The 26156-nt window shown below is 39.3% G+C and overlaps 5 protein-coding genes across 6 annotated transcripts in view; 3 read left to right on the plus strand and 2 right to left on the minus strand.

Moving 5' to 3' along the window:
- Window positions 1–431: 431 nt before the first annotated feature.
- LOC134656805 (zinc finger protein 593 homolog) lies at window positions 432–1025 on the plus strand. The gene is made up of 2 exons (XM_063512329.1): window positions 432–591; window positions 682–1025. Exons 1-2 carry the CDS (start codon window positions 480–482, stop codon window positions 1023–1025), a joined length of 456 nt encoding a protein of 151 aa, XP_063368399.1. The 5' UTR covers window positions 432–479.
- Window positions 1015–2376, plus strand: LOC134656803 (serine--tRNA synthetase-like protein Slimp). The gene has a single exon (XM_063512326.1). It carries the CDS (start codon window positions 1015–1017, stop codon window positions 2374–2376), a length of 1362 nt encoding a protein of 453 aa, XP_063368396.1.
- LOC134656804 (transport and Golgi organization protein 2) lies at window positions 2366–4602 on the minus strand. Of its 2 annotated transcripts, none has more exons than XM_063512328.1 (7): window positions 4525–4602; window positions 4310–4453; window positions 3764–3877; window positions 3342–3462; window positions 2929–3147; window positions 2672–2767; window positions 2366–2562 (listed from the first exon to the last, which is right to left on the minus strand). In XM_063512328.1, the coding sequence occupies exons 2-7, from the start codon at window positions 4446–4448 to the stop codon at window positions 2439–2441; spliced, it is 813 nt and encodes a 270-aa protein (XP_063368398.1). In that variant the 5' UTR covers window positions 4449–4453; window positions 4525–4602; the 3' UTR covers window positions 2366–2438. The 2 variants fall into 2 exon arrangements, with proteins under 2 accessions (XP_063368398.1, XP_063368397.1); XM_063512327.1 differs by having other exon boundaries at window positions 2929–3143; window positions 3338–3462.
- A 768-nt stretch (window positions 4603–5370) lies between these two features.
- LOC134656864 (zinc finger protein 658-like) lies at window positions 5371–15042 on the plus strand. Its single transcript, XM_063512394.1, has 11 exons — window positions 5371–5478; window positions 5556–5835; window positions 6118–6280; window positions 6951–7027; window positions 7415–7545; window positions 8348–8490; window positions 9982–10889; window positions 11137–11303; window positions 12890–12999; window positions 13586–13690; window positions 14911–15042. The coding sequence occupies exons 1-11, from the start codon at window positions 5446–5448 to the stop codon at window positions 14921–14923; spliced, it is 2130 nt and encodes a 709-aa protein (XP_063368464.1). The 5' UTR covers window positions 5371–5445; the 3' UTR covers window positions 14924–15042.
- A 1276-nt stretch (window positions 15043–16318) lies between these two features.
- Window positions 16319–26156, minus strand: part of LOC134656861 (Fanconi anemia group J protein-like) — a 125475-nt gene continuing 115637 nt past the window's right edge. The window contains exons 12-19 of the mRNA XM_063512389.1: window positions 25312–25421; window positions 24031–24216; window positions 23133–23317; window positions 22297–22390; window positions 21413–21526; window positions 20888–21012; window positions 18306–18432; window positions 16319–16417 (exon numbers count right to left, since the gene is read on the minus strand). Of these exons, the coding sequence (XP_063368459.1) occupies window positions 16319–16417; window positions 18306–18432; window positions 20888–21012; window positions 21413–21526; window positions 22297–22390; window positions 23133–23317; window positions 24031–24216; window positions 25312–25421 (1040 nt within the window). The remainder of the gene's footprint in view (window positions 16418–18305; window positions 18433–20887; window positions 21013–21412; window positions 21527–22296; window positions 22391–23132; window positions 23318–24030; window positions 24217–25311; window positions 25422–26156) is intronic.

Genomic DNA, 26156 nt, shown 5'->3' on the forward strand with positions numbered 1-26156 from the left:
TCACTTGGGTTTTCCAACTGAAGTGGAGGAGTGTTAGGTTGTAGCTTTAACACACTACCGCACCGCATCGCGATGTTGGTGCGGTAGTGTGTTATGGATTAAGGATGTAATGTGGTCTACAGGGATCGGATACCGGTATTTTTTGTATGGGAACATTGGGAACGGAAACGGTATTTTTTCGTTCTTTGCTAATTACTTCATTTCTAATTGAGCAATCTAATAATACGAAGTCGTAACCTAAAAACACAACTGAGTCCTACATTTCGAGTATTAAATAATTCGGAAAATATGGTTATTTCTAAGTTTTTGCAAAAAACCGGTTCCGATCCCTGGTGGTCTAGAAGGGAAATGTCTGAGAGTGTATACCGTATTTAATTATTTCGATCATATGGCAGCCCCACGATTGTGACAGCTATGACATATATGACAGCTACACAGCTATTTAGTTTTGAATTATTTCCCCTTTCCCTTATTTTATTATGACCTACAAGCGTAAAAAGTACCACCATGGTGATACTCATTTAAAAAGGCGCTGGAGAGTCAGAAATCGGAAGAAGGATCTCGATCAGATCGACGACGACATCAAAGAAGGTAAGGTTATTAAGTCCTGTCACATGGTTTCAATTTTGTAGGTTATCTGTCTTCTTTATATTATTTTTTATTTTATTGCTGTGTTTTCAGAGAACGCTGAAAAATTATTGAATCAGGACGTGGATTTGGATCTCCCTGGTGCAGCGCAACACTACTGCCTTCACTGCTCACGTTATTTTATCGATGATAAGGCGTTGGCTGAACATTTCAAGACGAAAGTTCACAAACGAAGGTTGAAGGCTTTAGAACTCGAGCCTTATACAATTGAAGACTCCGAGAGAGCGGCCGGGCACGGTAACTTCGTAAAGCCAGTAAAAAGGAAAATTACTTCACAAAACCAGAACACTGATAAGGCGCTCGACGAAGATGGTGACGCAGTGTTAGAAGACGTTAGTCCGAATAAAAAGAAAAAAATTGACGAAGATGCTACGTAAAAATATTACAATTATCTCGCGAAAAGTTTTTAGTTGTAAGAAGTTGCTAGTGAGGAAGTCTGCATTGTTTATAAATGGCCCAAAAGCCAGTGAGACATTTGTCTTTGTCACTCCTCATGTTGATATACCAGAACTGATCAAACAAAAGTCTGTAATACAGGAACAATTGGAAAATAGACAAGCTAATATTGATTTCCAAAAGGTGGAGAATCTTTGGGATGTGTATGAAGAATTGAAAAAGCAGAAATCAGATTATGATAAAAAGAAAACTGAGATTTCCCAGCAATTGGGAAAGTTACTAAAGAGTGAGCCTGACAGTGATGTTACTAAAAAGTATAAAATCCAAATGGATTTGGTCAAAGAAAACATAAAAAAGTTAAAGGTGCCTTTATGGTCTGCTGAAGAAGCTGTAATGCTTGAAGTATTAATACTACCAAATAGTTTACACACAAAAACACCACTTAAGGAATATCAAGTCGTACATAGTCACAGTACCGCTCCAAATAATGATAAAGATCATTTGATAATTGGCAGAGAAAAAAACCTAATAAATTTTAAGAAGAATGAAAATTACTACCTTACAGGGGATGCAGCAATCTTTGAACTCGGTGCAAAATTTTACTTTAACAATGTTCTAAGAAATAGTAAATTCATTCAGTTTTCCAATCCTGATTTTGTGAAGAGTGTAATTGTGGAAGGCTGTGGAGAAGATCACACAGATCCAGATGCCACATTTATTCTGCACCACAATGAGGACACTAAAGTGAATCCCGACAGCAGGCTGCATTTGACTGGAGGGGCTTCACTCTGTTCTTTCTTTGCATACTATGCTAAAAATGTCTTGTTTACAAAATCCCTACCATTGAACTACTTTTCAATGGGACGTCAGTACATACCATCACCAACTACAGAAGACAGCTTATTTCATGTGAGCCAGGCCTCTGTTGTTCAAATCTTCAATGTTACAAAAGATTCTAAGGAATGTGATGTGTCCCTTGACAGAATTATTGGGATTCTCAAAGACACTTACACCAAACTAGGCTATCACTACAGAATAGGATTTGTTCCAGCTCATGAACTAGCCATGTGGGAATCACTAAGAGTGGTAGTAGAGATGTACTCCAGCTCTATGAAGAAATATGTGAATGTTGCAGAGATCTCTACCAGTGGGGACTTCATAAGCAAGAGACTCATGTTCACATATACTGAAAACAAGGAGTCAAAGTTCCCTCACATTATTTCTGGTACAATTCTGAATGTACCAAGATTATTAGCCTGTGTTCTTGAACAAGATTCAGAATTTTCAGTTCCTGAATTGTTTAGAATAGAGAACTGGTCAATGAAAATTTAGAATATAAAATAATTTATTTCACAACATAACAATCCATACATTTGGTTTACTAAGTAGCTAGATTATAAATCCATGTGGAATTCTGTTCTCTTCCAATTTGGGTTTTCAAGGTCAACCGGGTTCTGCATGCTTACCTCAATGATGTCTAAATGCCCTGTCTTTGTTAAGAGCACTATTGTATGGGTCCTGTAAAAGTAAAAAAAAAATATTACATGGTTTGTTATGTACAAAGTTTATTATCAAATTATCATTCTAAACTTCTTAGTTTTTACTAGGAGGAAAGGGACTCTTATACCTTGTTCCATATCTGCCCTCTGGTATAGTGACAAATATTGAACTGAATTGTTGATACATTGGAGTTCTGTTTTGTAATTCTTGGTCAGGTAAATGTCTGAAAATAAAATTTCAAGTTATTTATGTTTTACTTTTATTTATATTCACCATATTGCCTAAGTCAGTACTATGTAAAAACCTAAAAAAATAGTTAATATATAACAATTAGTATAATTTAGGTAAAATGATTAATGCAAGCAACATACAAATCTTACTCACTGTTCCTTTGATTTCAACAATGTAAGTAGCTCCTCTATTAAGTGCTGCTTCATAGTAACCTTATTGAGTCTGCTGCATATATCATAAAGGGCCCTCCTGCCCGCTACAGCCTTTGTTAGGGGCTTCTCCGGGAGACTGTTTGAGAAACCCAGGCATGTATACTCCCAGGTTTGCAGTTGGTTAGTGGAGTTTGTATATGTGTTCATTTTGGTATTCTTTCTGAAATATAAAGCAGAGATGGTTGTGTAATCAGCTTGAAATTTACATATACTAGAAGGTAAGTAATGTGATAATTAATGCCAATTTCCTTAAAAAAAATATAAGGATGGGCATACATTGCATTGCACTAAGAAGTTAAGATATCTAACATTGCATACAATACAGTAAACAATATTTTTCTGTGAATAACATACCCAAAGTCATAAGTTACTAAAACAAATTCATTTGTTTCTTTAACATAGTCCTCTTTTGTCTTAATGTATTCTTCAATAGACAAATCACATTGCACATAATCTGTAACCAATCTGCCTCTACCTGCAAACAATATAAAGCTTTATCATCATTTTTACAAAATGCCTTGAAGTATAAATTTAAACATTGGATCATGTAGGATGATATGGATAGTGATTATATGGATTAAAGGCTTATTCAACAAAATTAATTGCCGCACAGCCAAACAAGACATCCGGGCCAGGCCACAAAAAAATCCTCATAATTATAAAGCTGTAGCACCACAATCCCGACTATCGGGTCGTACAGCTTGGGAACGAAATCATAAAATACCCAATAGTCGGGTTTTCGGCACTGAATGTGTTAATTTAATATGGATACTTACTTTTTGCATCTGCCCTCTTACTGTATGGCAGATTAAGAAGAACCCCAAGCTTCCTCCTTAGTGGAGATACGGCCAGCCAAGTGCCATCACCATCAGGGGCTCCCAGATCCCGACCTGCAGACAGTACATGTCAGTCATGTTTTAATTACTGACATATTTCACAAAAAAAACAGCAGTGTAATCATTTCCTATATTACTATAAATTGATTTGATGTCATGAATCTAGTATTTCAACTGGATCGGAGATGAGGGGTGGGGGGAAATGACCAAACGGGATAGACTTATGTATCTTTCAGTATGAGTAGCAGCAAAGCGCTATTATTGTTTGTCCTTGTCACAGTCTCACATTTTTTTTATTCCCCACCATAAATTAGTATGGATTATGGTGGCCAACAAATAAATTCGACCAATCATAGTGTCGCATTGCGTATGTTTTGTCCCTCACGGAGGCACGCGTATACCACTTCTATAGGATCCTACCTTCTATGTTTGATGTCAATTTGTTTAGAATAATGTTTTAATTCTAAGTTCAAAAATTCAGATTACCTGCTACAACATTCGAGTCATTCCATAGGGACATGTTAAGTGCTGACCGATCATAATACTCGTCTCGGTTCTCCGCTACAATCAGCTGGTAGTCACTCTCCGCAACATTATCACCACAATACGAAAACAGTATACACATTTTTGCTGAAAATTAAACATAGAAACAATTTGAAACGGTTTATTTGTTTATTTTCATAATACAAGTGGACTATTACCACAAGGAGTCAGAAGCTGATACTGCAAACGTCGAGACAGCAGCTTGCATTGGCGTCCAAATATACAAGATAAATACTGCATCCTTCCTAGGTAGCATTGCAGCCTTATTAAGCAATCTTAATTCAAACAAGTAACTGACGTGAGCTGGTTCTCAGTTACTTAATTATTTACAATGAAATTAACTTTATGTCGCAGCTTTCTTGATTTAGTTCTAATAAACACTTGTATTACATACAACACAAGCCTTATTGAGTTTACTGTGAGGTTTAGTCAATTTGTGTAATAATGCTCTATAATCTAATATTTATTATCAGATAAGTAATTATTGTAGATAACGGGATTGAATTTCAAACATTAGGTATTTACTCATGGTATTTACCTTTGTCGCCAACTGATGCACAATACAATATGAATAACGTTGTGTGATAAATGTGAAATGCAAAAAATTATAGTAATACCTATAATGGAATTATATGTATGCTTTTATTTATTTTTTATTTACGTACAAAACAGCCAATTCGTCAAATACAATTAAAATTACAAATCGTACAAATTAGCACACTACACTGGCTGTGGTTGGCTGATAGTGACACTTGACAGACAGATGACAGATGGTTATAGTATTGTAAAAAAAGTTTCATAAGGTGTTTTACACACTACCGACGTCTTACGGTAGTACGGTCGTGCAAAAAACTTTATGCCCTGGGGCTCGCTCATCTCATCTGGCAACATTTTCACTGATATGTGTCAGCTGTGTCAGCAGCAGTCTCAAATCAAATCACCAATCACAGCAATGACCATTTTTTGTTGAGGAATACTATTGTTGTGAATTTAATTTATTTGGTGGTATATAAAAAAACCTGTAATATGTTACACAGGAAGAAATATATTTAAATGAAGTGTGGCTGCAAAAATAAGCAATGGATTCGACGCTATCCTTCTTTAGTCTACCAGTAAGTACTAGTAGTGATAGTTTCGTTTTTATGCAATCAACTTTATATTACTCATTAATAACATTTATCTCGCTCAGTTTGTAGACTCCGAGAGTGCTGAGTTGGCACTAAATATCAAAAACGTGAATCCAGACTGTGGTTATGACGAGCTTCACTCCAGCTTGCCCGCTCACAGCGGCTTGCTCGGTCACGACGACGTGTTGGCCCAGTTCCTGTCCCCAGACGAGCCGCTGGAGGAGCCCGACCTCAACGGCCCTGCCACCTTGCACTGCGAGATATGTCAGAAGAAGTTTGACAATGCTAAGAAATACTATGGTCATCTTAGAATACATTCCAAGGGCAATGCTTGGGTTTGTGGTACGTAATATTTTATTCCCTAGGCCTCAGGCCCTGTATTAAGCACTAGCTGCCTCTTTCTCAGCTCCCATCATATAGACTGCCGCCCCAAATATCTGGCCGCCCTAGGACAAATCCGCCACTTTTAGATTCATTAACCTGCTAATAACAAAGAAACATCTGGATCAATTAATTTTAGTTTTTTTTTACTGAAGTCATAAATGATTCATTCTCAGACAACTAATTTGCTAACAAATTACTTTAACAAGCCATAAACATGATTTGTGTGTGCATGTATTTCAGACAAGTGCCCGGACCAGAAGTTTGCCACGAAGCAGCACCTCATGAAGCACAGCCTCAGCCACAAGCCCCTGGAGCGAGTGTGGCGCTGCCAGCACTGCACTCTGTCCTTTGAGGCCCTCTGGAGGCTCCAGCAGCATCTCTTCTCCACCCATTTAGAGTACAGGTAGTAAACAGCAAGAATGGAAATAGATTTGTCACTACTTTTTACTGATATTATTATGTCAACTCTCTGAACAAACATACTGGATAAAGCTTTAACACATTCACTGTCAGGAACCCACCTGGTGGGCGCTTGAGAACATTGCTCAGATGCCAGACAACCCGCTGGGCGGGTTGTTTTATACGGGGTCCCATTGTTTCCCATATAGTTTTAAGTCATAATGTATTGTTTGTCATATTATCATTAGTCATAAAACTGAAACCGTTAACATTTCAGGATTTTCGTTAGGTTATCCTATAGATAGGTTAGGTTAGATTTGTTTTATGGCAATCCTGAAAAGTGACGCGTTTCTGAACCAAATCAATTATGAGTTTATGACTAACGAAAATTCGGGCAAACAATGCATTATGGCTTAAAACTATTTGGGAAACAATAGAGACCCGTTTAATACACAGCTATAGACAACCGGTTTCTGGGGTAGTGCGCCGATTTTTATCTGGCAGTGAATGTGTTAACTGGTAACAGCCCATTGATGTTATTTCATCAGGTGACAAGCAAAACTCACTAATTAACACCACAAGTTCATAGCCATAGTGAACCATATTAGTACTAAAAGAAGGTTGATTTTTGTTTAAATATTTTTAGTAATTGATGATTTGTATTTCTGTTTCAGGCCCCACAAATGTGATGAATGTGAAAAAGCTTTCCATAAAAAATCTGATTTAAAGCGGCACAAAGACATGCACAGCAGTGAGTTTCATTCTTATATACAGTCAGCAGCTAAGTGGGCGAGGTGTTCAAAATGACCTTGACGCGACTTTATTATCACTACATAGTATAAAACAAAGTCACTTCCCTCTGTCTGTCTGTCTGTATGTATGCTTAGATCTTTAAAACTGCGCAACGGATTTTGATGCGGTTTTTTTTAAATAGATAGAGTGATTCAAGAGGAAGGTTTATTATAATTTGTTAACCCGTGCAAAGCCAGGGCGGGTCGCTAGTTAAGAGAATATAAGAGTGTGTCAAGGTAGCTTTGAACACCTCGTCCGCTTAGCAACTTTGCTGCTGACTGTACACCTTTAACAAAATGTCCTTAAAAACGGTAGTCAATGTTAAATGTATTAATTGTTTTTGCAGATGTAAAGAAATTCGCCTGTTCAGTATGTGAGATGGAGTTCAAAGACAAGTGCAATCTTAAAAGGCATATGTTGCGTCACACCAACGACAAGCCCTACTGCTGTGCGGGCTGCGGCAATAGATATAAACAGGTATGAACCTGCTTTTTACTGCTTAGTAGTAGTAGTAGTAGTAGTAGTAGTAATCACTTTATTGCACACAACACAGGTTTACATAATATTTACAGAAGTAAAGGTTCAAAGGCGAACTTATCCCTGTACGGGATCTCTTCCAGCTAACCTTCGAGTAGATGAGGGGAGAATTCAAATTAGATGGACAAACTTACGGAATGCACAGTAACATTTAGCTTAGTGATTGAATACATGGATATATTTTTTCAGTGGAATACATTCATTATAATTTGGTATTTATTTTATACTTAATTTTATTTCACAAAAGAAAACACATTATACAAAAGGTGAACTTTATGCTATAAGGCATTCTCTTATAGTCTACCTTAAGGTAGACTGGTAGAGTATGTGGTTACCACTAGCCTACTTCACATTTTGTCGTTTTACTTTCAGAACACTAGTCCCTAGTAGATATTACATTTGTGAAATAATCTATTCAATCTATATTTTTTTCTTATAAATGACTCTTAGCTTATTTATGCCAAGTAAATTTTGCCAATGTCAAGGTTTTGACTTGTGAAAATAATCGAATTTAAACTGTTGTGAGAGATAGGTACTAACATTAAAACCCGCTCTCCGAAACATGTCGCGCGAGTGACTTAAAACAAGTGAGTCTAAACCGTAAAATTATTCAGTGTGAAAATAATGTTCGGTAAAACCTACTATTATCCACACTATTATATAACTGACAATTAAGGTCCACAAATAGTGTTCCTAAAAAAAGTAGAATTAAACTGATGACTACTGATTTCACATTTTTCAGTTGGCATCCATGAAAAGGCACAGTGTGAAGTGTCCCAAAAATCAGAACAACATAAATGTGGAGCCCAAAGTCCGGAAGAACCACTGCAGAGTGTGCGGCTTGACGTTTCAGTACAAGAGTGCTTTGTTGGAACATTGCGTCAGGTAATGTTATTTTCTAGTAGGCCTTAAGCCCTGTCTCCATATCGCGCGGCAAACTATCGAACATTGGCTCGCGCGGCAGCCGCGCGCAATGGATACCGGGCCGCGCGACGAACCATTCATTGTCGGTTTTTCGACGCGCGGCAAAGGAATGTTCGCGCGTAGTTGGGACGGATGTGTATACAGGGTGACATTTGAGTCGTGATCAGTAATATGTTTTTCTAACTCCATACACAACGAGCAATTTAATGCCCCTACTCTTACTAAAATCAAACAAGTTTTTTTTTTATTTTTTAGTTTTTTTTTTGTCATTTATTTTACTTTCACAAGTGGCAATGTGGTATTAAATAGCTTTGTAAGATATTTCAAATGAAAAATTAAGTAAATTTTATTTCTAACTGGGACAAATGACAAAATTGATGTCAATGACAGTTCCGATTCAAAGAGGCGATTCAATTTACTAATTTAAATATCTTAATAAGCCATTGTAATATCCTAAATCCACTTATAAAAGTAAAATAAATGACAAAAAAAAAAAAAATCTTGTCTGATTTTAGTAAAAGTAGGGGCATTAAATTGCTCGTTGTTTATGGAGTTAGAAAAACATATTACTGATCACGACTCAAATGTCACCCTGTATATTTCAGTTGGCTCGCGCGGCCGCATACATGGATAATGAAAAGTGTCGTACTTTAATTAAATTATACGGCACTAAACAGTTTCCATGGAACAGTAAATGTAGTGATTATCGCTACAGATCATTTTTACACTACTGCCCAAATAATTTATTTTTGTGATATAATGTGGTCGATTGTCGGATCGCCTGCCGCGCGCGGCTTACGCGCTATAGTTCAAGATGGTGCCAAAATTGTCTCGCGAGCGAAAATACAGGTTTGCCGCGGTCGAACATTGCTCGTGCGGCCGCCGCGCGATATCGAGACGCGGCTTTACAGGTATAAAACGTGGGGGTTGAAAAATTGTACTTGTAGCTTTCTATAATCGAATATTAAACTGTACGATATGGTCCGAATAACCAAGATTCCAGTACTGTACTAAAAGTGTACCCTGTGTACCTATGCTCCTAAGGCCTAGCCATACAAACGATACATCCAAAATTTACTACTGAAATTTGAACCTAAACTGTAGGAAATAGAATTGATTTTGCGTTGTTTGAAAATTGATCGAATCAAAGCAAAAGTGACTCTGTTCCGATGTTCCGATTGAACATGGTTTAAATTACATCGAACTGAATACGTACTATAGGTAGGACCTTGGGCCTTAGGAGGATATGTGTACTGTACCTCTAATAAAAAACTGGACAGCCATTATGAGGGTGGCATTTATTAACCCCTCGTATGCTTAGTTAGACACGGAACTGGGAATATATATCTATTGTATTAATATCAAGGTCACTTTATCAATGCTCATATTTGACAGGTTGCATATGAGGGGTTGAAAATCCTTAATAAATGAACACCTATATTTTTTGTACAGGCAACACTCAAACCCCGCCGGCACCACCAACCCCCCCGCCGCCGCGGAGCCCGAGAAGCCCCACGTGCAGCTCACCATGGACCACAACCGCCTCGACACCATCGTAGACGACATACTCGCCGCCGAGGACGACTACCTCTCCCTCTCGCACAACAACATCCTCAACTACAACCAGAACGAGACACAAGATAACAACGACAACCTCATGCATGTGGAATTCCTAAAAGCAATGAATCAGCTACACAGTCTTGATGATGAACTGTTTTATAACGATCTAGATTTAGACAACTTCCAAGCTTCGCATATATTCAACATGAATACTAATGATATGGACTACGGTGATAAAAATGGTGAAATCCTATTTGATTTCGCTGATAATGGGAGAAGTATGGACCAAGATATAATGAATGTGCTCTCCGATGTTGCAGTCCCGGAGACTAAGACTGAACCTGTACAAAATCCTCCGGTTTCAGTTAACGAGTGTGCGACCATTTTTGAAAGTGACGTAGATTTGGAAGCCAGTACTAATCTAGCGGCTAATCTGAATCAGTTGATTGGTGAGAATAATGTTCATTACGTTTCAACTGAAGACGATGATACATTTATAATTAGTTTGAACAGTGCTATAGACGCTGAACAGTTGACGGATATGTTGAATATAGGAGTTGAACTAGTTGAAAATAATGAAGAGAAAGCATCGGAAGTATCACCGGAACTGGATAAGACTGATTACCAGATAGATGAGCCTATTGTAGTGAAAATTGAAGAGCCTGTACTGAATAATGTAGTGCCTAATGATAATAAGGAAAATGTTGGAGTAAAGCCAAAGATCAAGAAATGCACTTTATTTATTTGCCGGACGTGTAATAAAGTATTTAAGAAGAAGGAAAATTACAAGTCTCACAAAGGTAAGAGTTTTATTCAGAGATGGGTTTTTATTTGAATATTCATATTATTATCGCATAACAGCTTGACAATTTTGACATTTTATTGTCATTTTCTTTTATTGTCAAATTATAACTTTATCAGTTTGTTTTTTCATTTTGTCATAATAAAAACTTTTTTGGTGACAGAACCCTTTTGGAAAGCCCTAGGGCTCCGCGGAGCACACTTTGATAATGGTTGCTATATTGCCTATATTACATGATGTTTTAGCAATTCACAACCCGTCCCTGCGCGCTCACCGCTGCCGCTCGTGCGGTCTCCGCTTCAGCTACCGCTCCACGCTCAACAAGCACCGCGCCGCGCACGAGCACTTGCCCAAGCGGCAGATCCCGTGCGAACACGAGGGGTGTGACAAGGTGTACGACGCGGCGTGGAAGGTCGGTGTTTAACTTATAGCTACACAACCCGTCTCTACACTAGCACCGCTGCCGCTCGTGCGGGCTCCGCTTCAGCTCTACGCTCAACAAGCACCGCGCCGCGCACGAGCACTTGCCCAGGCGGCAGATCCCATGCGAAACTCGATGCTTATTAGTTTTAAGACGTATGTAGTGTAGTATAAAATAAATAAAGGCTTCGTCACACTGCAGCAGGCCGCGAGTGTGGCGCATCTTGCGTTTGCTCGCGGCGCATTATGAACCACCCAACAAGGGAAAGCGCGTTTCATCGCGCTCCGATAAACCACCTGCCCTTAAACACCTACTAGTAGTTCGCCCCGAACTGAGAACTCGCGGTTTGCCAAAAATTATACATATAGAGCGATTGACTTTGTTGCACCTACCTACTTATTCGTATAGTGCGACATAAAATAGTAGAAAATAATTTTTAAGAAAAAAAACCGACTTCTATGGGGGCCGGTGAAAGATTATTGTACATCTGGTGCACTATGTAGAAAAGGAGGTAAAACCACCCACTTTTCTAGTAGGTAGCATTTGGTTTCTGTACGGGTCACAGTTTTAGCCTAACGAACCCACTTCTCTGATATTAGCAGTTCGGTTCTATGAGGATTCGAACCTATTAACCAAACCCACTTTTCTAGTAGCATTTCGTTTCTGTAAGGCTCGCAGTTCTAACCTAACCTAACCCACGTAACGGCGCGTGCGGTGCGGTGTACGGGGGTTTGAGAGGGAGGGGCTAGTAATAAAGTTTGGCATCATTATACTTTATAAGTAGGTACCTACATTTTATGGTAGGTAATCATAGTGGTTTATTGGTGCGTCGCACCCATAAGTGAGAGCGAGAAAGAGATATCTGTTTCTCGCTCTCACTTATGGGTGCGACGCACCAAGGTCGCGGTGCGGTGCGATAGTGTGTTACGGCCTTATGTCACCATAGAGATTAAAATAAACTGTATCTGTGGTAAGCCGAAATATTTCCTGTCTAATGTCAAATACCTATATTATGTTTATTTTATTTTTATCTTGCTAATTATTTCAAAATGATAAATTTAGAAACCATATTATAAAAGTGTAAGCCGAACACTTTCATTTGATACCAAACACGACCATACTTTCTTGCAAATAAAATGACCAGAATAGCTAGACCCCTCACAAACCGCTTTTTGGCCTTCTAAGCTCTTTTAGCTCAATAACCCCTTGATCGAGCCTGTTCATAATTTAATGACTAAAATATAATGCCCTCGACTACACGTTTACCCAATTTCATTTAAATTAGAACAAATTTACTTAAGTTATTGTGTATCAAACTATCTTCTGACAGTTCAGCTTAAAAACATCGAAATGCCGGGACGTGCCGCTAGCCAGCCGCGTGTTCAAAGTCGAATGTAAGAACTTCGCTTCGCTTCGCTCGCTCGTTCGATAAAAATATCGTGGCCTGAGTACCCACAACACAAGCCTTCTTAATTTACTGTGGGGCTTAGTCAATTTGTTTCAGTTTCATTTATTTTCTTGTGTATGAATGTACTATAATATTTATTTATTTTATTAATATCTGTTATTTTTTGCAGTTGAAAAATCACGTGGAGCGCGACCACGAAAAGCTGGCGCCGTACAAATGTGACAGAGAGGGTTGCGGCAAGAGGTTCTACAAGCAATGCGACTTGCAGAAGCATGACAGGTATGCTTACTTACAGCTAAAGAATTCACATGCAACACCTACGTTCCGTAAGTGTTATGTATTCGAGTAATTTGGAAATCTTTAGAATGTAAAGCCCCGTCTCCATATCGCGCGGCAAACCATCGAACATTGGGTCGCGCGGCAGCCGCGCGCAATGGATACCGGGCTGCCGCGCGAGCCCACTCGATGCGCCCGGTATCCATTGCGCGCGGCTGCCGCGCGACCCAATGTTCGATGGTTTGCCGCGCGATATGGAGACGGGGCTTAAGATAATTCCGAAAGTGGACTCTAGTATTTTGTCTGTTCTTGGTCCGTATTCTAACCCGTATTGTACAAAGTCGTCGTGGTTATTTGCATTTTTTGTTATTTGCAGTATCGACACCTTGACTAATATTAAAAGCCACGCCAAAAATACGTAGATAGCCTGCTAATAGCCTTTTTTCTCCTTGCACCATTTTTACATGTCTCTGTTTGGCCCGATGGTTGACTGGTAGAGAATCTAAAAGTCCGCCATTTGTACATTATTTTTTTTTTGGGCATGCAACTTTGTTTAAATAAATAAATAATAAAGATAACATGTTCGCAGGTTCCACTCCGGCGAGCGGCCGTATTCTTGCGACATCTGCCAGCGCGCCTTCCAGCAGATCTCGCATCTCAAACGCCACGTACGGACCGTCGACTGCACTCAGTAGTGAGTGACCTGCCTTCTTCGTTTTTAGGGTTCCGTACCCAAAGGGTAAAAACGGGACCCTATTACTAAGACTCCGCTGTCCGTCTGTCACCAGGCTGTATCTCACGAACCGTGATAGCTAGACAGTTGAAATTTTCACAGATGATGTATTTCTGTTGCCGCTATAACAACAAATACTAAAAAGCGGCCAAGTGCGAGTCGGACTCGCCCATGAAGGGTTCCGTATTTAGGCGATTTATGACGTATAAAAAAAAACTACTTACTAGATCTCGTTCAAACCAATTTTCGGTGGAAGTTTACATGGTAATGTACATCATATATTTTTTTTAGTTTTATCATTCTCTTATTTTAGAAGTTACAGGGGGGGGGGGGGGGGGACGACACACATTTTACCACTTTGGAAGTGTCTCTCGCGCAACCTATTCAGTTTAGAAAAAAATGATATTAGAAACCTCAATATCATTTTTGAAGACCTATCCATAGCCCACACGTATGGGTTTGATGAAAAAAAAAATTTTGAGTTTCAGTTCTAAGTATGGGGAACCCCAAAAATTTATTGTTTTTTTTCTATTTTTGTGTGAAAATCTTAATGCGGTTCACAGAATACATCTACTTACCAAGTTTCAACAGTATAGTTCTTACAGTTTCGGAGAAAAGTGGCTGTGACATACGGACGGACAGACAGACGGACAGACGGACAGACAGACAGACAGACATGACGAATCTATAAGGGTTCCGTTTTTTGCCATATGGCTACGGAACCCTAAAAAACAGAATAAAAAGATTTAAGTGGGGCTCCCATACAACAAACGTGATTTTTGACCGAAGTTAAGCAACGTCGGGCGGGGTCAGTACTTGGATGGGTGACCGTTTTTTTGCTTGTTTTGCTCTATTTTTTGTTGATGGTGCGTAACCCTCCGTGCGCGAGCCCGACTCGCACTTGGCCGGTTTTTTATTCTGTTACCTTCTGTTTGGAACATATTCTTGCACTGATTTCGGTCCAGAGTAAGGGCTCATTAAACGGCGCGCGAACTCGTATACGATTTTAGTTACATTGCGGACCATTGAGGTTACATCAATTCGGCCGACCGATCAAACGACGCAATGTAATGAAACTCGCATGCGAGTTCTCGCACCGTCTAAATAAACCCTTAGTCCAGAGAGAATTGTACTTTGTGAAAAGCTGAAACTAGTTTCAAGTCATGTTTATTTATTTTCAGTGCACATCGATGACGATTCCGGAGCTACGCTAATTTACTTATGAATAACTACTATAGTTAATGCCAATACTGTGATAACGCCCTTTGTTAATATAATATTAATTATGAGTATTAAATATACTTGAACATAGTAATGTCTATTTTTTCATTCTTCTAAATGGATTTCTTTTTTGCACAGTTAACTATATTTATTCAGGTTTTGAAAACTACTCTTCTATTATGTAACTACAAAGAAAAAGAAATGTATGTAAAACATGTTTATTGTAAAAAATAATTCGTTTCCAACTTCAAAACTTCATTTAATTTAATGATTACAATTAACTTACAACAGTATCTTATTTACATATTATAAAACGAGTGACAATTATTTTTGTGCTATTACTTAATAGCACACAAAACCAACTATTTTAAAATATAAGCAATATTACCTTAATGGCGTAAGTATCGTTGTAGTGATTAATAGCATATTAGCAAGACTGAAGTGTTATAATAACGTCGAATTCTATGGAATGATGTTTTTATCATAACACTTGCACAGTCTGTGCTATCAACACGGTGCAGTTGGGAGAGGTCATATTTCATATTTACATATTTTACTTCACTCTTATTTTACTATTGTGACTTTAAAGAAGGTGTTTTAAGAATACTTAGGTTGTACTTATCGTAATATATATATAACCTGCTCCACTATTTCAGCCACTAAAGAGGCATAAAAAAATGAAAAGCGAGCTCTAAAATTGAATATATTCACAATGGTGACTTGATTGGTGCAGTGTTCTCAATTTTAGAATTTCGTGTCTTTTTAAATTATTTTTAACCCTTTGACCGCCAAAGACGTCATCTGACGCGCACAGCTACAGCCCAATATCAACCTTCGTGCATTCCGACAAAGTTCGCGACGACGCGTCGTACACGGGCGTGTCGTTCAAAGGGAATGGTTTGTATGAAATAGACATGGGTAACTCCGGAGTGATAGATAAAAAAGATATATATCTTTCTCGTTTCATGAATCACTCTTCTTGTCTTTACGAATCCGAATGTATCAGTATATCCGTACGTCTCACTCCCTCGGCGACGATTTATGAAAGCGATAACCGAAGTCTCGATCGCGCATCGACCGAAGTAACACGAACGAGCGACAGCGGTCGTTCGGACGGATTCGGACGCGTCATTATAATTAACTACTCTCTCTCTCTCTCATGACACAAAGTCAGCAAGTGCCGATGTTGCGAGCGGGACGACTGATACACACGGATATAAAGATATAAAAGAGTGATACATATCCCAATGATAAAAAGATATATATCAATCTTTTCCCTCTACTGACACATTTCGCCCATGTCTAGTATGAAAACACCCATTGCCGTCTGTGTCCGGCGGGTACGAAGGGTTGAGGTTTCAGTCTGTTTCAGTCTTCTTCGTCCCGTAGCGTCATGCTTCGCATGAAATTCTCCAGGCTGTGGTCGCTGTGGACCAGGCTCTCGTACGTGTGGTGGTTGTTCCCCAGCTGTAAACAGGTAATAACAACATATTTATTTTATTACAGTATTTTTTTTATAAAAAAATACTCGCTATTGACGCTGACAAGCGCGCGGTTGTTTAATGCGATATACGCAGCGTTGAACGCATGCGATCAACGGAATGTAAAATGCCATTCTATGGAACTTGCTAACTATGTATAAACAAACCGCCATATTGAAACTGTCAATAGTACATTACGATACACGTGCGAAAAGTAGGAAATTCGCAACCAGTGGCGATAAATTGAAACACGTCCGAAGTGAGTGTTTTAAATCGACACGAGTTGCGAATTACCTTTTCGCACGTGTTTTGTACAACGTTTTACAGTATATATGGCCTTTTAAATTTTCGACATAGGCACGTATTGTGGTAATTAGCGCACTAGGGCGGTAAAGTAGCACCATATGTACTGTAAAAGATATGAATTTACTAGTGACTTTTGTTTACATAGTTAGCAAATTCCATAGAATGACACTTTAGGAAAAATTACATTTTAAATTAGATAATCTGTATTGTTTTACGCGGTAAACGCAGAGGTAATCGTATTGTAATTTTTCATACATTCCGTTAACGCATGCGTTATTTAGCTACGGTTTTCTGTGGGTACAGTCGACGTCAAAGAAATGTTTACACTTTTCGCCCTATTATAAAGGTAAGGTGCAAAAGTGTAAATAAGTTGGGCAAATATTAGGGATGTACCAACTATGGTTTTAGCCGACTAGCCGATTACTCGGCGCTCGGATGGCCGATTAGTCGGCCGACTAGTCGGCAAAGTTCATGATCGTTACTTCCCGATAAAGATTACATTCGTATGGCAACTGTAGTGGCTTTATTCAAGTTCGGATGCACTAGAAAAACATTTTTTGCTCCTTGCGTCGTCGGGGTTTCAATATCAACTGAAAGATGTTCTGTGCTGACCTACTGCAACGATACACCCACATAATTACCTATACGTGCATTTAATATGAACACAAGCTCATTTTGTCCCTTAAATACGTATTAGAGTAAAATGGGCACGTAACATTTGATTAATATTGGCTTTTTATTTTATTTATGTCCTGCTTTCTGTAATTAATAATAGGCCGACTAATCGGCCTTTTTTGCCGACTATAGTTCGTTTTTTTAGCATTAGAAAGAACTTGAAAGAAGGTAAGCGATCTTGACATGTCTTGTAATTGAAAAAAGCTTTTTAATAAGTTTTTGGCAAAAATTTAATTTTTGGTACAAGCTTTTATCGCTGACTGTACTTTTCTTACGACAGACAACTAATACTCATCGAGACAATTCTAAAAATCCCTAACACAATTAGGTTGCGTTGTTTCATCACAGAGTTCCTATGGCCACCCTGTCTCCATCATCAGATCAGTTCGACAGTACCATATTATTTTATTGTCATCAGAACTACATACAGCTGCCAATTTTCATCCCGCTACGATCCTTGGAAGATGGTTAAATTAGTTACCTTAGATTCCATTACATAGTTACATACAGGTCGACCTAGTAAAAGTTTGTTAAAAATCAGTAACTATTACTTATGAAAGCAGAAGAATATAAATGATCGTATTAGATTCATAATTGTTACATATTTGCCGTAACATATTTTTAAAATGTGTTCAATTAAAAGACACATCAAGATTGTTTACCTTATTTCTAATGCTAAAAAAAACGAACTATAGTCGTCGACTAATCGCCGACTATAAATGTGGCCGGATAGTCGGCTTTCCCGACTAGTCGGTACATCCCTAATCACTAGTAAATACTTAGGTCATACTGAAAGTTTCTGGATGGATGATATATGAGAAAACTTATTTTTTCTAAGTGGCCAGTCCAGGAACTTTCAGTATGACCCACGTATATACATAGATAGTACTCACAAACCCCTTGACCCACTTGGAGAGGTGGTCGGTGTAGTAGGGCGCCTCGAACCGGGCGTCCACGAGCAGCACCGCGCCCCAGTCCCCGCGGTGCCGCACGCAGCGCCCCACCGCCTGGTTCAGCGCCCTGAACACATTACACAAGGGAGATCATAGGGTTGTTGACACATGTTCCATTTTATAACTAAATCTATTTAAATACCTAGATAGAAAATGAGCAATTTATCACAATATGTCCAAAACTTAAATAATATATGGGATAATAAAAAAATACAAGACTATAATTTTTTAACTTCCAAATAGGAAAAAAAGAATGGTACCAGTCGATTCTTGGTTGATATTGTATAGCTACCAGGGATGTTGCGAACATCCGCATCCGCATCCGCAACCGCGGAACTTCCGCATTAATTTCAACATCCGCATCTGCATCCGCATCCGCATAAAATCGATGCGGAGCTTATGCGGATGCGGATGTCGAACAAGTCGGTACAGGAACATCTTAGCGGCGGCGTAAGTGCTAGGTAATTTCGTCATTACCTATAACGAAATCGTCTAGATCCAGAAAAGTCGGCGAAGTTACTGTTCATAAAGTATAACGCACCTTATATTCTTGCTCAAATACTAAACGTTTCGTTTTTTTTTAATAAAAAAATACTAAATAATAATATTTGACGATTTCTAAGTACCTAATCTTGACATCCGCATCCGCATCCGCGAATGTGAGCCTTTAAATATCCGCATCCGCGGATGTCAAAAAATCTCCATCCGCAACATCCCTGATAGCTACAATATACATAAACGTAATATTTCACCGACAAAATCGCAATTTCCTTGTTTTCCATACATCGTACGAAACGGATTCTGTTACATGGTGACGTCACGATGTATTGCCATTTTCTTAGAAACGTTTCGTCAGTAAAGTGCGGGCGCCAGACTTTGACCATCATTTGTGACTTTTGTATTGCTTTAAGACAGGTCCCATACAGACATTTGATCCTCAAAACAAACCTGATCGACTGATACCAATTTGTAGCTTATACCAATTTGTAGCTTTCCGTTACAGAAGGATCCTTATGTATTACCGGTTCGTACGGTTAGACAAATATACGAGACGGAAAGATGAATCAAACCCAAAGCTGCCCGTCTATTCGGAATTTTTCTGTCCGCCCAGGCTACGCTTAAAATCCCGGCATCCACCTTACAATACGGCACAGGAACTTAAAGAGAGCAGCTTTAACATCAAGGATAAATGGAGAGAGGACTGGACTGCCAACTTGCCCAGGGCATCCCATTCTAGCTACGATCCCACCCACAAACCGCAAGGTTTCTCGGCTCCGAGACGGGAATGGTGCCAACTAAATAGGCTCCGCACTGAAAGCGGGCGATGCGGAGAATTTATGTTTAAGTGTGGGTGGCGAGATACTCCGAAGTGCGACTGCGGAGCACCTGTACAGTCCATTTCCCACATTGTCCACGAGTGCCCAAAAAGAAAGTACCCAGGAGATCATCTGGACTTACTTAAGTTAAGCGGAAACGCAGCCCATTGGGTGAAGAACCTATATTAATTTGTAAAGATAGCGACTATGAATTTGATTAATGCCATACGACTAAATAAATAAAGTCTCATGTAATTGCTGGATTTATCGATTTTGCTCGCCCAGTACAAATTGCGGATCGGTCGAGCGACAAATCCGACTTCTCATCTCTCAGAAAACAATAAAATTATTTGACGAAAATGTGTTAGTGTGCGTGTTGTGACACTTGTGATTCGTCCGTACACAAAAACAGATCGAGGTGTGCAAGATTTGTCTGTGTAGGGTGTCATTTTCTATGTATTTGTGTCGTCATTACAGATTGGATTTTGTATGTAAGTGTGTGAGAAGTGAGACTGTGTGCACGGTCCCCCCGCGAAAAATGGCAGAATGATTTGAATGTCAAGATATCGCTTGGGCCTATCCCTTCCGACGTGTCGGAAGCCCGTGTTGATCGAAGACTATAGGACACTATTACAAAAATTGACTAAAGCTTTGGATTCCTCCGAAAACGGTGCCGTCATATTACGGCCGCTATATAGCGTTGACTGACGTCACTAGAACGTTGTCTATGTAAACAAGATGGCGCGGTTTCCTAGACGGCGTTACGTTACGTTGATTGTCAACGTAACGTAAGATGACGGCCGTCATGACCTTGTCGATAGTTTCGTGAACGTTTTATTAGATAGCGGTGACGCCATTTTGAATAAATGACACGAGATTTGAATAAATGATTCCGTACTACGATTATTCTCCTATTCTGATGATATTTCATCCTCCAAGTAAATTATAGATGATCAAGCAAATCTTGTCAGTAGGAAAAGGCGCGAAATTCAAATTTTCTATGGGACGTTATCCCATTGCGCCTACATTTTTCAAATTTGCCGCTTTGACCTTGGTGGATAACGGTGTGTTATGACGCCGTGGTACTTTCCACATGTCGCCACCGTAAAGACGGCCGTCTTTTGCTGCCGCTATATGACGGCCGTCATATGACGGCACCGTTTTCGGAGGAATCCAAAGCTTAAGACCCACAGTAAGCTATGTTACCTGTACGCTTGTACCCGGAGCCACTCCCGGCTGGAGAGTAGGTTCCTTTTCGCGGCGTATTTGTCGTTGTATTTCATCTTCTCCTTTACCGCCATGTCGAATGTGTTAGGGTATGGCACACCGATCTGGAACACATTTATTACTAGTTTTCATGCTTTAGTCATTACTAGCGACCCGCCCCGGCTTCGCACGGGTAGTTCAACCAATTTAAATAAAACCTTAACAAATTATACACTTAAACCTTCCTCAAGAATCACTCTATTGATAGGTGAAAACCGCATGAAAATCCGGTCAGTGGTTTTCGAGTTTATCGCGAACATCTGTATGTTCAGACCGACGCGGCAGTTCGATGTAATTTAAACCATGTTCAATTGGAACAGAGTCGCTTTTGCTTTGTATTGTTCAATTTTTAAACAACGCAAAATCAACTCTATTTCCTACAATTTAGGTTCAAATTTCAGTGGCAAATTTTGGATGTTTCGTTTGCATGGCTGGGCCTTAGGAGGTTATATAAAAAGTACTGACCGTGATGACGGCTCGAGCCTGGTGGTCCTTGAAGTCCATCCCCTCTGAGACTTTGCCGCGGTACACCGCGAATAGTAAAGCGCCTTCCGCATTCGCCGAGTACCTGTAGTAGTCCTGCAACACCATAGACTAGGAATCCTCTAGACTGAGTTTAGAGCAATTATTTCATGAAACAGATGCTGCCAAAAATACGGGGGTGCGGGGGGACGAGGTGAGCGAATCCCGTGCCGTGATTGGTCCGTTCAAAGACACGGACCAATCACGGCACGGGATTGACTCGAAGATGGAGTAAAACTACCGTATAAGTGGCAGAGGGGGTAGCGTTACTATGCTCAGTCTAGAGGATGTCTTGTCTGTGTGCAACACCAAGTGGCGAAAGTTCGATATCTAAAGATTTTCATATGTATCTTTAGTTTCCCTTCTTGGTTAAACGGGCCTCGCAATAACCCCTCAACTCCTAGTTTACCTAGTCATATTGTAGCTGAAGAGAAATACACGACTTTTTGTTACAAAACCAAAAAAATACTTAATATCTAAACTCTAAAGCATTTTACACTCTCGAAGAATATATGAACGACGGATCAGAAAATATATATTAGTTTTTAGTGTAAATTGTATAATTTTTTCTCTAGGTTTAGTTATATATGTATTAAGATTTGTCTTGCACTAGCAGGGTCCACGCTGTACTCTATAATGTTATTATTATAATATGTAAACACTTTGTAATACCATGGTTGGCATTCAACAAATGAAATGATACTCCCATCATTACAATGTCGAGTCGAGGGTTTGAGGGTTTGACCATTTCTTAAAACAGTGTTGCAAAAAACTGGTGTAAACTTGTAATACTGGTCAAGAGGCCTGTCACTATTGTTTCTATATACCTCCATGATATCGTTATGATCTCTAACGTTCCTCGACTCCACGAAGACTCGTTTTGTGTGGCTCAGCTGCGTCCACAACCCTGTTTCTCGCCATCTGCAAATACATTTCAAGTGTTAAGTGTCATTAAGGGCGTTTACATTTATATCGATAAAGGTGGTGTTTAAATGTATTCTTATAGGTACAAATAACATCTCGTATACAAACGATAATAAGTTAGTTTTTCGAATGTAACTGTCGTGAGTCATAGTCTGTGCGGAAAGAGAAGAATCGAATGAAGAATCTGTGTGTCTGTGTGTCTTTCCGCACAGACCCTACCAACATTTTAGTATTATTCAAACACGAAGGGTAGGGTGTCATCTCCATATAATATACAACCTTAAAATGCCAAAAATTGTACTGAGATGACATATGTCATCGGTCCTTCCTGTTTGAACAAGACTATATGACCTATGTCAAGTTTATTTATAAGCGTGTACGATGTACGATGGTAAAAGCACGCCGCGGCTGTTGCTTTCTAAGCGGCGTACGTTTGGCAGGTCGTTATAGCCTGATGTGTTGTGACTATAAACTGAAAATCGTAATTAGATTCCAAAAAAAGTGAGACAATGTTGCCACTTTTTACTAGAGCGTCTTGTATTTATGTAAAAATAAGTGAATAAAACTACTTTTTTTTTAAATCGTAGGAGTAAAATTACCAATAAATAAATTATCTTAGCGTGTTTATTTATAAAAAGGAATTTACTATTTTACAAACAAATTATTGCAGTGGCAACATTTTTTGGAATCTAATTACGCCTCGGAGTATAGTTCTTACTACGCTAGTATCAAGACTCACCTTTTCACCAGCTTGTTTATAAGTGCGTAGGACGGAAGGAAACATAGTACGCCGCTAGGTGTCACCTGTGTTACCCAAAGTATGGCCTGGCCAAGTCCATCCTGTATATCGGGTTGGTCGGTGCCGCGGCTGTTACACTCTAGGCGGCGACCATTAGGGCAGGTTGATAGTGAACCTATCCACACCTGAGAGTAATTAAAATATTAATAGTGAACATGTTCTGTTTGAGATGGTTTTTGTTAAGTTTGCTTCGACTCGACAGCGATATTAACGTATGATCGTGCCATACTTGACGTAGCAGTTGGCGTGCAAAAGCAACTTGAGTTTTAATTTAAATATCTGCCCTATTACCTCTTCTTAATACCAAAATCTCATAATCTGACAGGTGGGTTTATCAGAGTTCTTATATTTTTGGCCTTAATTAAGTTCTGGTTTCCTAGGAAAGCGGTGCCGTCATATAGCGGTGAATGACTTCACTAGAACGGTGTCTATGTAAACCAAATGGCGCGGTTTCCTAGAGGGCGGTGATTGACACCGTAACGTCAAAAAGCGGAGCCGCCATTTGCATGACGGTGTCGATAGTTTCGTGAACGTTTTATTTGATAGCGGTGAAGCCATTTGTGCTAAAATCTCAAATATACCTTCTGTACCACGAGATTTGAATAAATGATCTTCCGTACTACGATTATTTTCCTCTTCTGATGATATTTCATCCTCCAATTTAATTATTAAAGCTAAAGGTGGCTGACGGTGTGTTATGACGCCGTGGTACTTTCCACATGTCGTCACCGTAAAGACGGCCGTCTTTTTGCGGCCGCTATATGACGGCACCGCTTTCGGAGGAATCCAAAGCTTAAGCGACTCATATACAACCTTGCAATACATATATTAAACTCACTCTGTCCGGCGGAATGACGTGATTGGGGCTGACTTGCAGAGGGAACTCTGTGGCCAGCTCAGAGTGGAGACTTATGAGTGGGGTGAGGGTGCCCGAAGCCAGGATGATGCACTTTGCCTCCTTTAGACCCTCGAATACCACGGCCGGATTCATGCATAGGAGACGGAGTGACAGCGTTTCCTTGTCCTGTAAGAATAAATAAGTAGAAAAGGGAGTATTACCACAGAATAAATAATAGTACTAAGTACAGAAGACTCACTCTCAAACACAACGCGTCTGTTACGATCAGCACAGATATGGCCGCTAGGTGGCGATAGCGCCACGCGCGGCTTATGACTTTCCCCAAAATTGGGGCCGAACGGATGTACTTTTAGCTACCTGTAGCAAAGCGACGAAATCGCGGAGTGAGACACGCCTGGTATTACTGCAATGTTCTGTCGCCTGAGTGCAGCACTAGCGCCTTTCGTAAACCATAGAGTAACTTATACATATGCCTTAAACTGTTTGCTGAACATTAATGCATCAAGGCGGTTTGTTTACAAAGGGCCTACCGGGAAACCCGAAATTTAGTTATCTGCCTCTTTATCGCTTGAATATGCAATAGTGGTAGAGAGGTTAGATAACGAAATTTCGATTTTCTTGTTTCGCGGTAGACCCTCAGATTGTGATGGATTGTGGAAGTGGCGCCCCCTACACAGAGTTTTGCGTAATATTCCCAATTGAATTAAGCTCAGGGATAAAAAATAAGAAATTTTAGACGTCGAGTCATATGAAATTTGTGATACTAAATCGTGTTTATATGTAGTAGTAGTAGTAGTAAACTCTTTATTGTACAAAAAGACATATTAAAAATAACAAAAAAATAGTAAGAAGTACAAAGGCGAACTTATCCCTTTGAGGGATCTCTTCCAGTTAACCTTTGAATAGATGTTTTTGTTTAATTTAATTAGAATTCTTGGCACGCTGTCTACTGACAGTTCGTTACTAGAATGATGTTTAATAACATGCTGTTCCTAGCAGAAATTAAGGGACAGTACAAAAAACTAAAAATAGAACGCGTCATGCTTTATAGGGTGGTATTCCATCTGTCCAATATCTTGGTCCAATATGCATTGCATCTCACTCTTTCATTATGCAAAATGTGTGACGCAGATATTGGACGAAGGTATTGGACAGATGAAATACCATCCTTAGGGAGGGACAATTTGATTTGTTACCTTTAGCTGTTAAACATAGGTTTTGTTAGACAGTAAGAGATTTATTTATTGGAGTAAAACTTACTTGAGTGTGTTGGGAGAACTGCGAGTACCGCGGCTCATCCCCGCCTCCCGTCTTAACCAGCGCTGGCACGAAGTCGTCTAAATACTTGCCGTCCTGGCGAAACAGGAACCCTGCAAATGCACAGTATTATAAAGGAATATATATTTTGGAAGGAACAGTGTTTTATCCACCAACTCTAAGCATTTATCATTCAAAAGTATTATAGTATCCACTGGTTTAACAATTGATAAGTACACTATAATCGGTAGATTTTTGGTCAACCTTAAAAAGTAATAATGTATCATCGACAAAAAGAACTATTTCACAAACGTTTTGTACTATACAGGGCAAATCATTTATATAAATCAAAAACAGGAATGGACCCAAAATAGAACCCTGTGGTACACCTAAATTAACTATAGTTCCGCTTGATTGGGTTTTTTATTTGGAACAACTGACTGTGTTTTATTGTTAAGGTATGAGGACATGAGATTTAGGGCATTTTCTGTCAGAACATAGTGTCCTTATTTCAATAGCGTTCCATGCTCCACACAATCAAACGCTTTAAGAAGATTCATTAATGTATACAATTTAGATATTCTGTTAACTTTCCTTCGGCACATGCGTATACGTCTGCAAAACTCCGGAGAGTCGGACCAACATAATTCTGCATGACATTTCGTCGCTATACTTACTCAACCTCATATCTGCAACAATCATTTGATGGAAATGTCGCTTTTCTTTCATTCGGAATACTGGTGTTTTTGTCATCAAATGAGTGTTGCAGATACGAGGTTGAGTAAGTATAACGGCGATTTGCAAAGACATTGTTAAATTTGTATAAAAATATGATGTTTTAAAAACAC

This window comes from Cydia amplana, chromosome 19, assembly GCF_948474715.1.
Source record: "Cydia amplana chromosome 19, ilCydAmpl1.1, whole genome shotgun sequence".
NCBI lineage: Eukaryota > Metazoa > Arthropoda > Insecta > Lepidoptera > Tortricidae > Cydia > Cydia amplana.

Coding starts and splice junctions, on each gene's coding strand:
- LOC134656864 (XM_063512394.1), top strand. CDS start 5,446: ATGGATTCGACGCTATCCTTCTTTAGTCTACCA. Junction 8,491..9,981: donor TTGTTGGAACATTGCGTCAG/GTAATGTTATTT, acceptor TTTTTTGTACAG/GCAACACTCAAACCCCGCCG. Junction 13,000..13,585: donor GACTTGCAGAAGCATGACAG/GTATGCTTACTT, acceptor ACATGTTCGCAG/GTTCCACTCCGGCGAGCGGC.
- LOC134656805 (XM_063512329.1), top strand. CDS start 480: ATGACCTACAAGCGTAAAAAGTACCACCATGGTGATACTCATTTAAAA. Junction 592..681: donor CGACGACGACATCAAAGAAG/GTAAGGTTATTA, acceptor CTGTGTTTTCAG/AGAACGCTGAAAAATTATTG.
- LOC134656804 (XM_063512328.1), bottom strand. CDS start 4,448: ATGTGTATACTGTTTTCGTATTGTGGTGATAATGTTGCGGAGAGTGAC. Junction 3,878..4,309: donor TGACTCGAATGTTGTAGCAG/GTAATCTGAATT, acceptor TACTGTCTGCAG/GTCGGGATCTGGGAGCCCCT. Junction 3,148..3,341: donor TTAGTAACTTATGACTTTGG/GTATGTTATTCA, acceptor TTTATATTTCAG/AAAGAATACCAAAATGAACA.
- LOC134656803 (XM_063512326.1), top strand. CDS start 1,015: ATGCTACGTAAAAATATTACAATTATCTCGCGAAAAGTTTTTAGTTGT.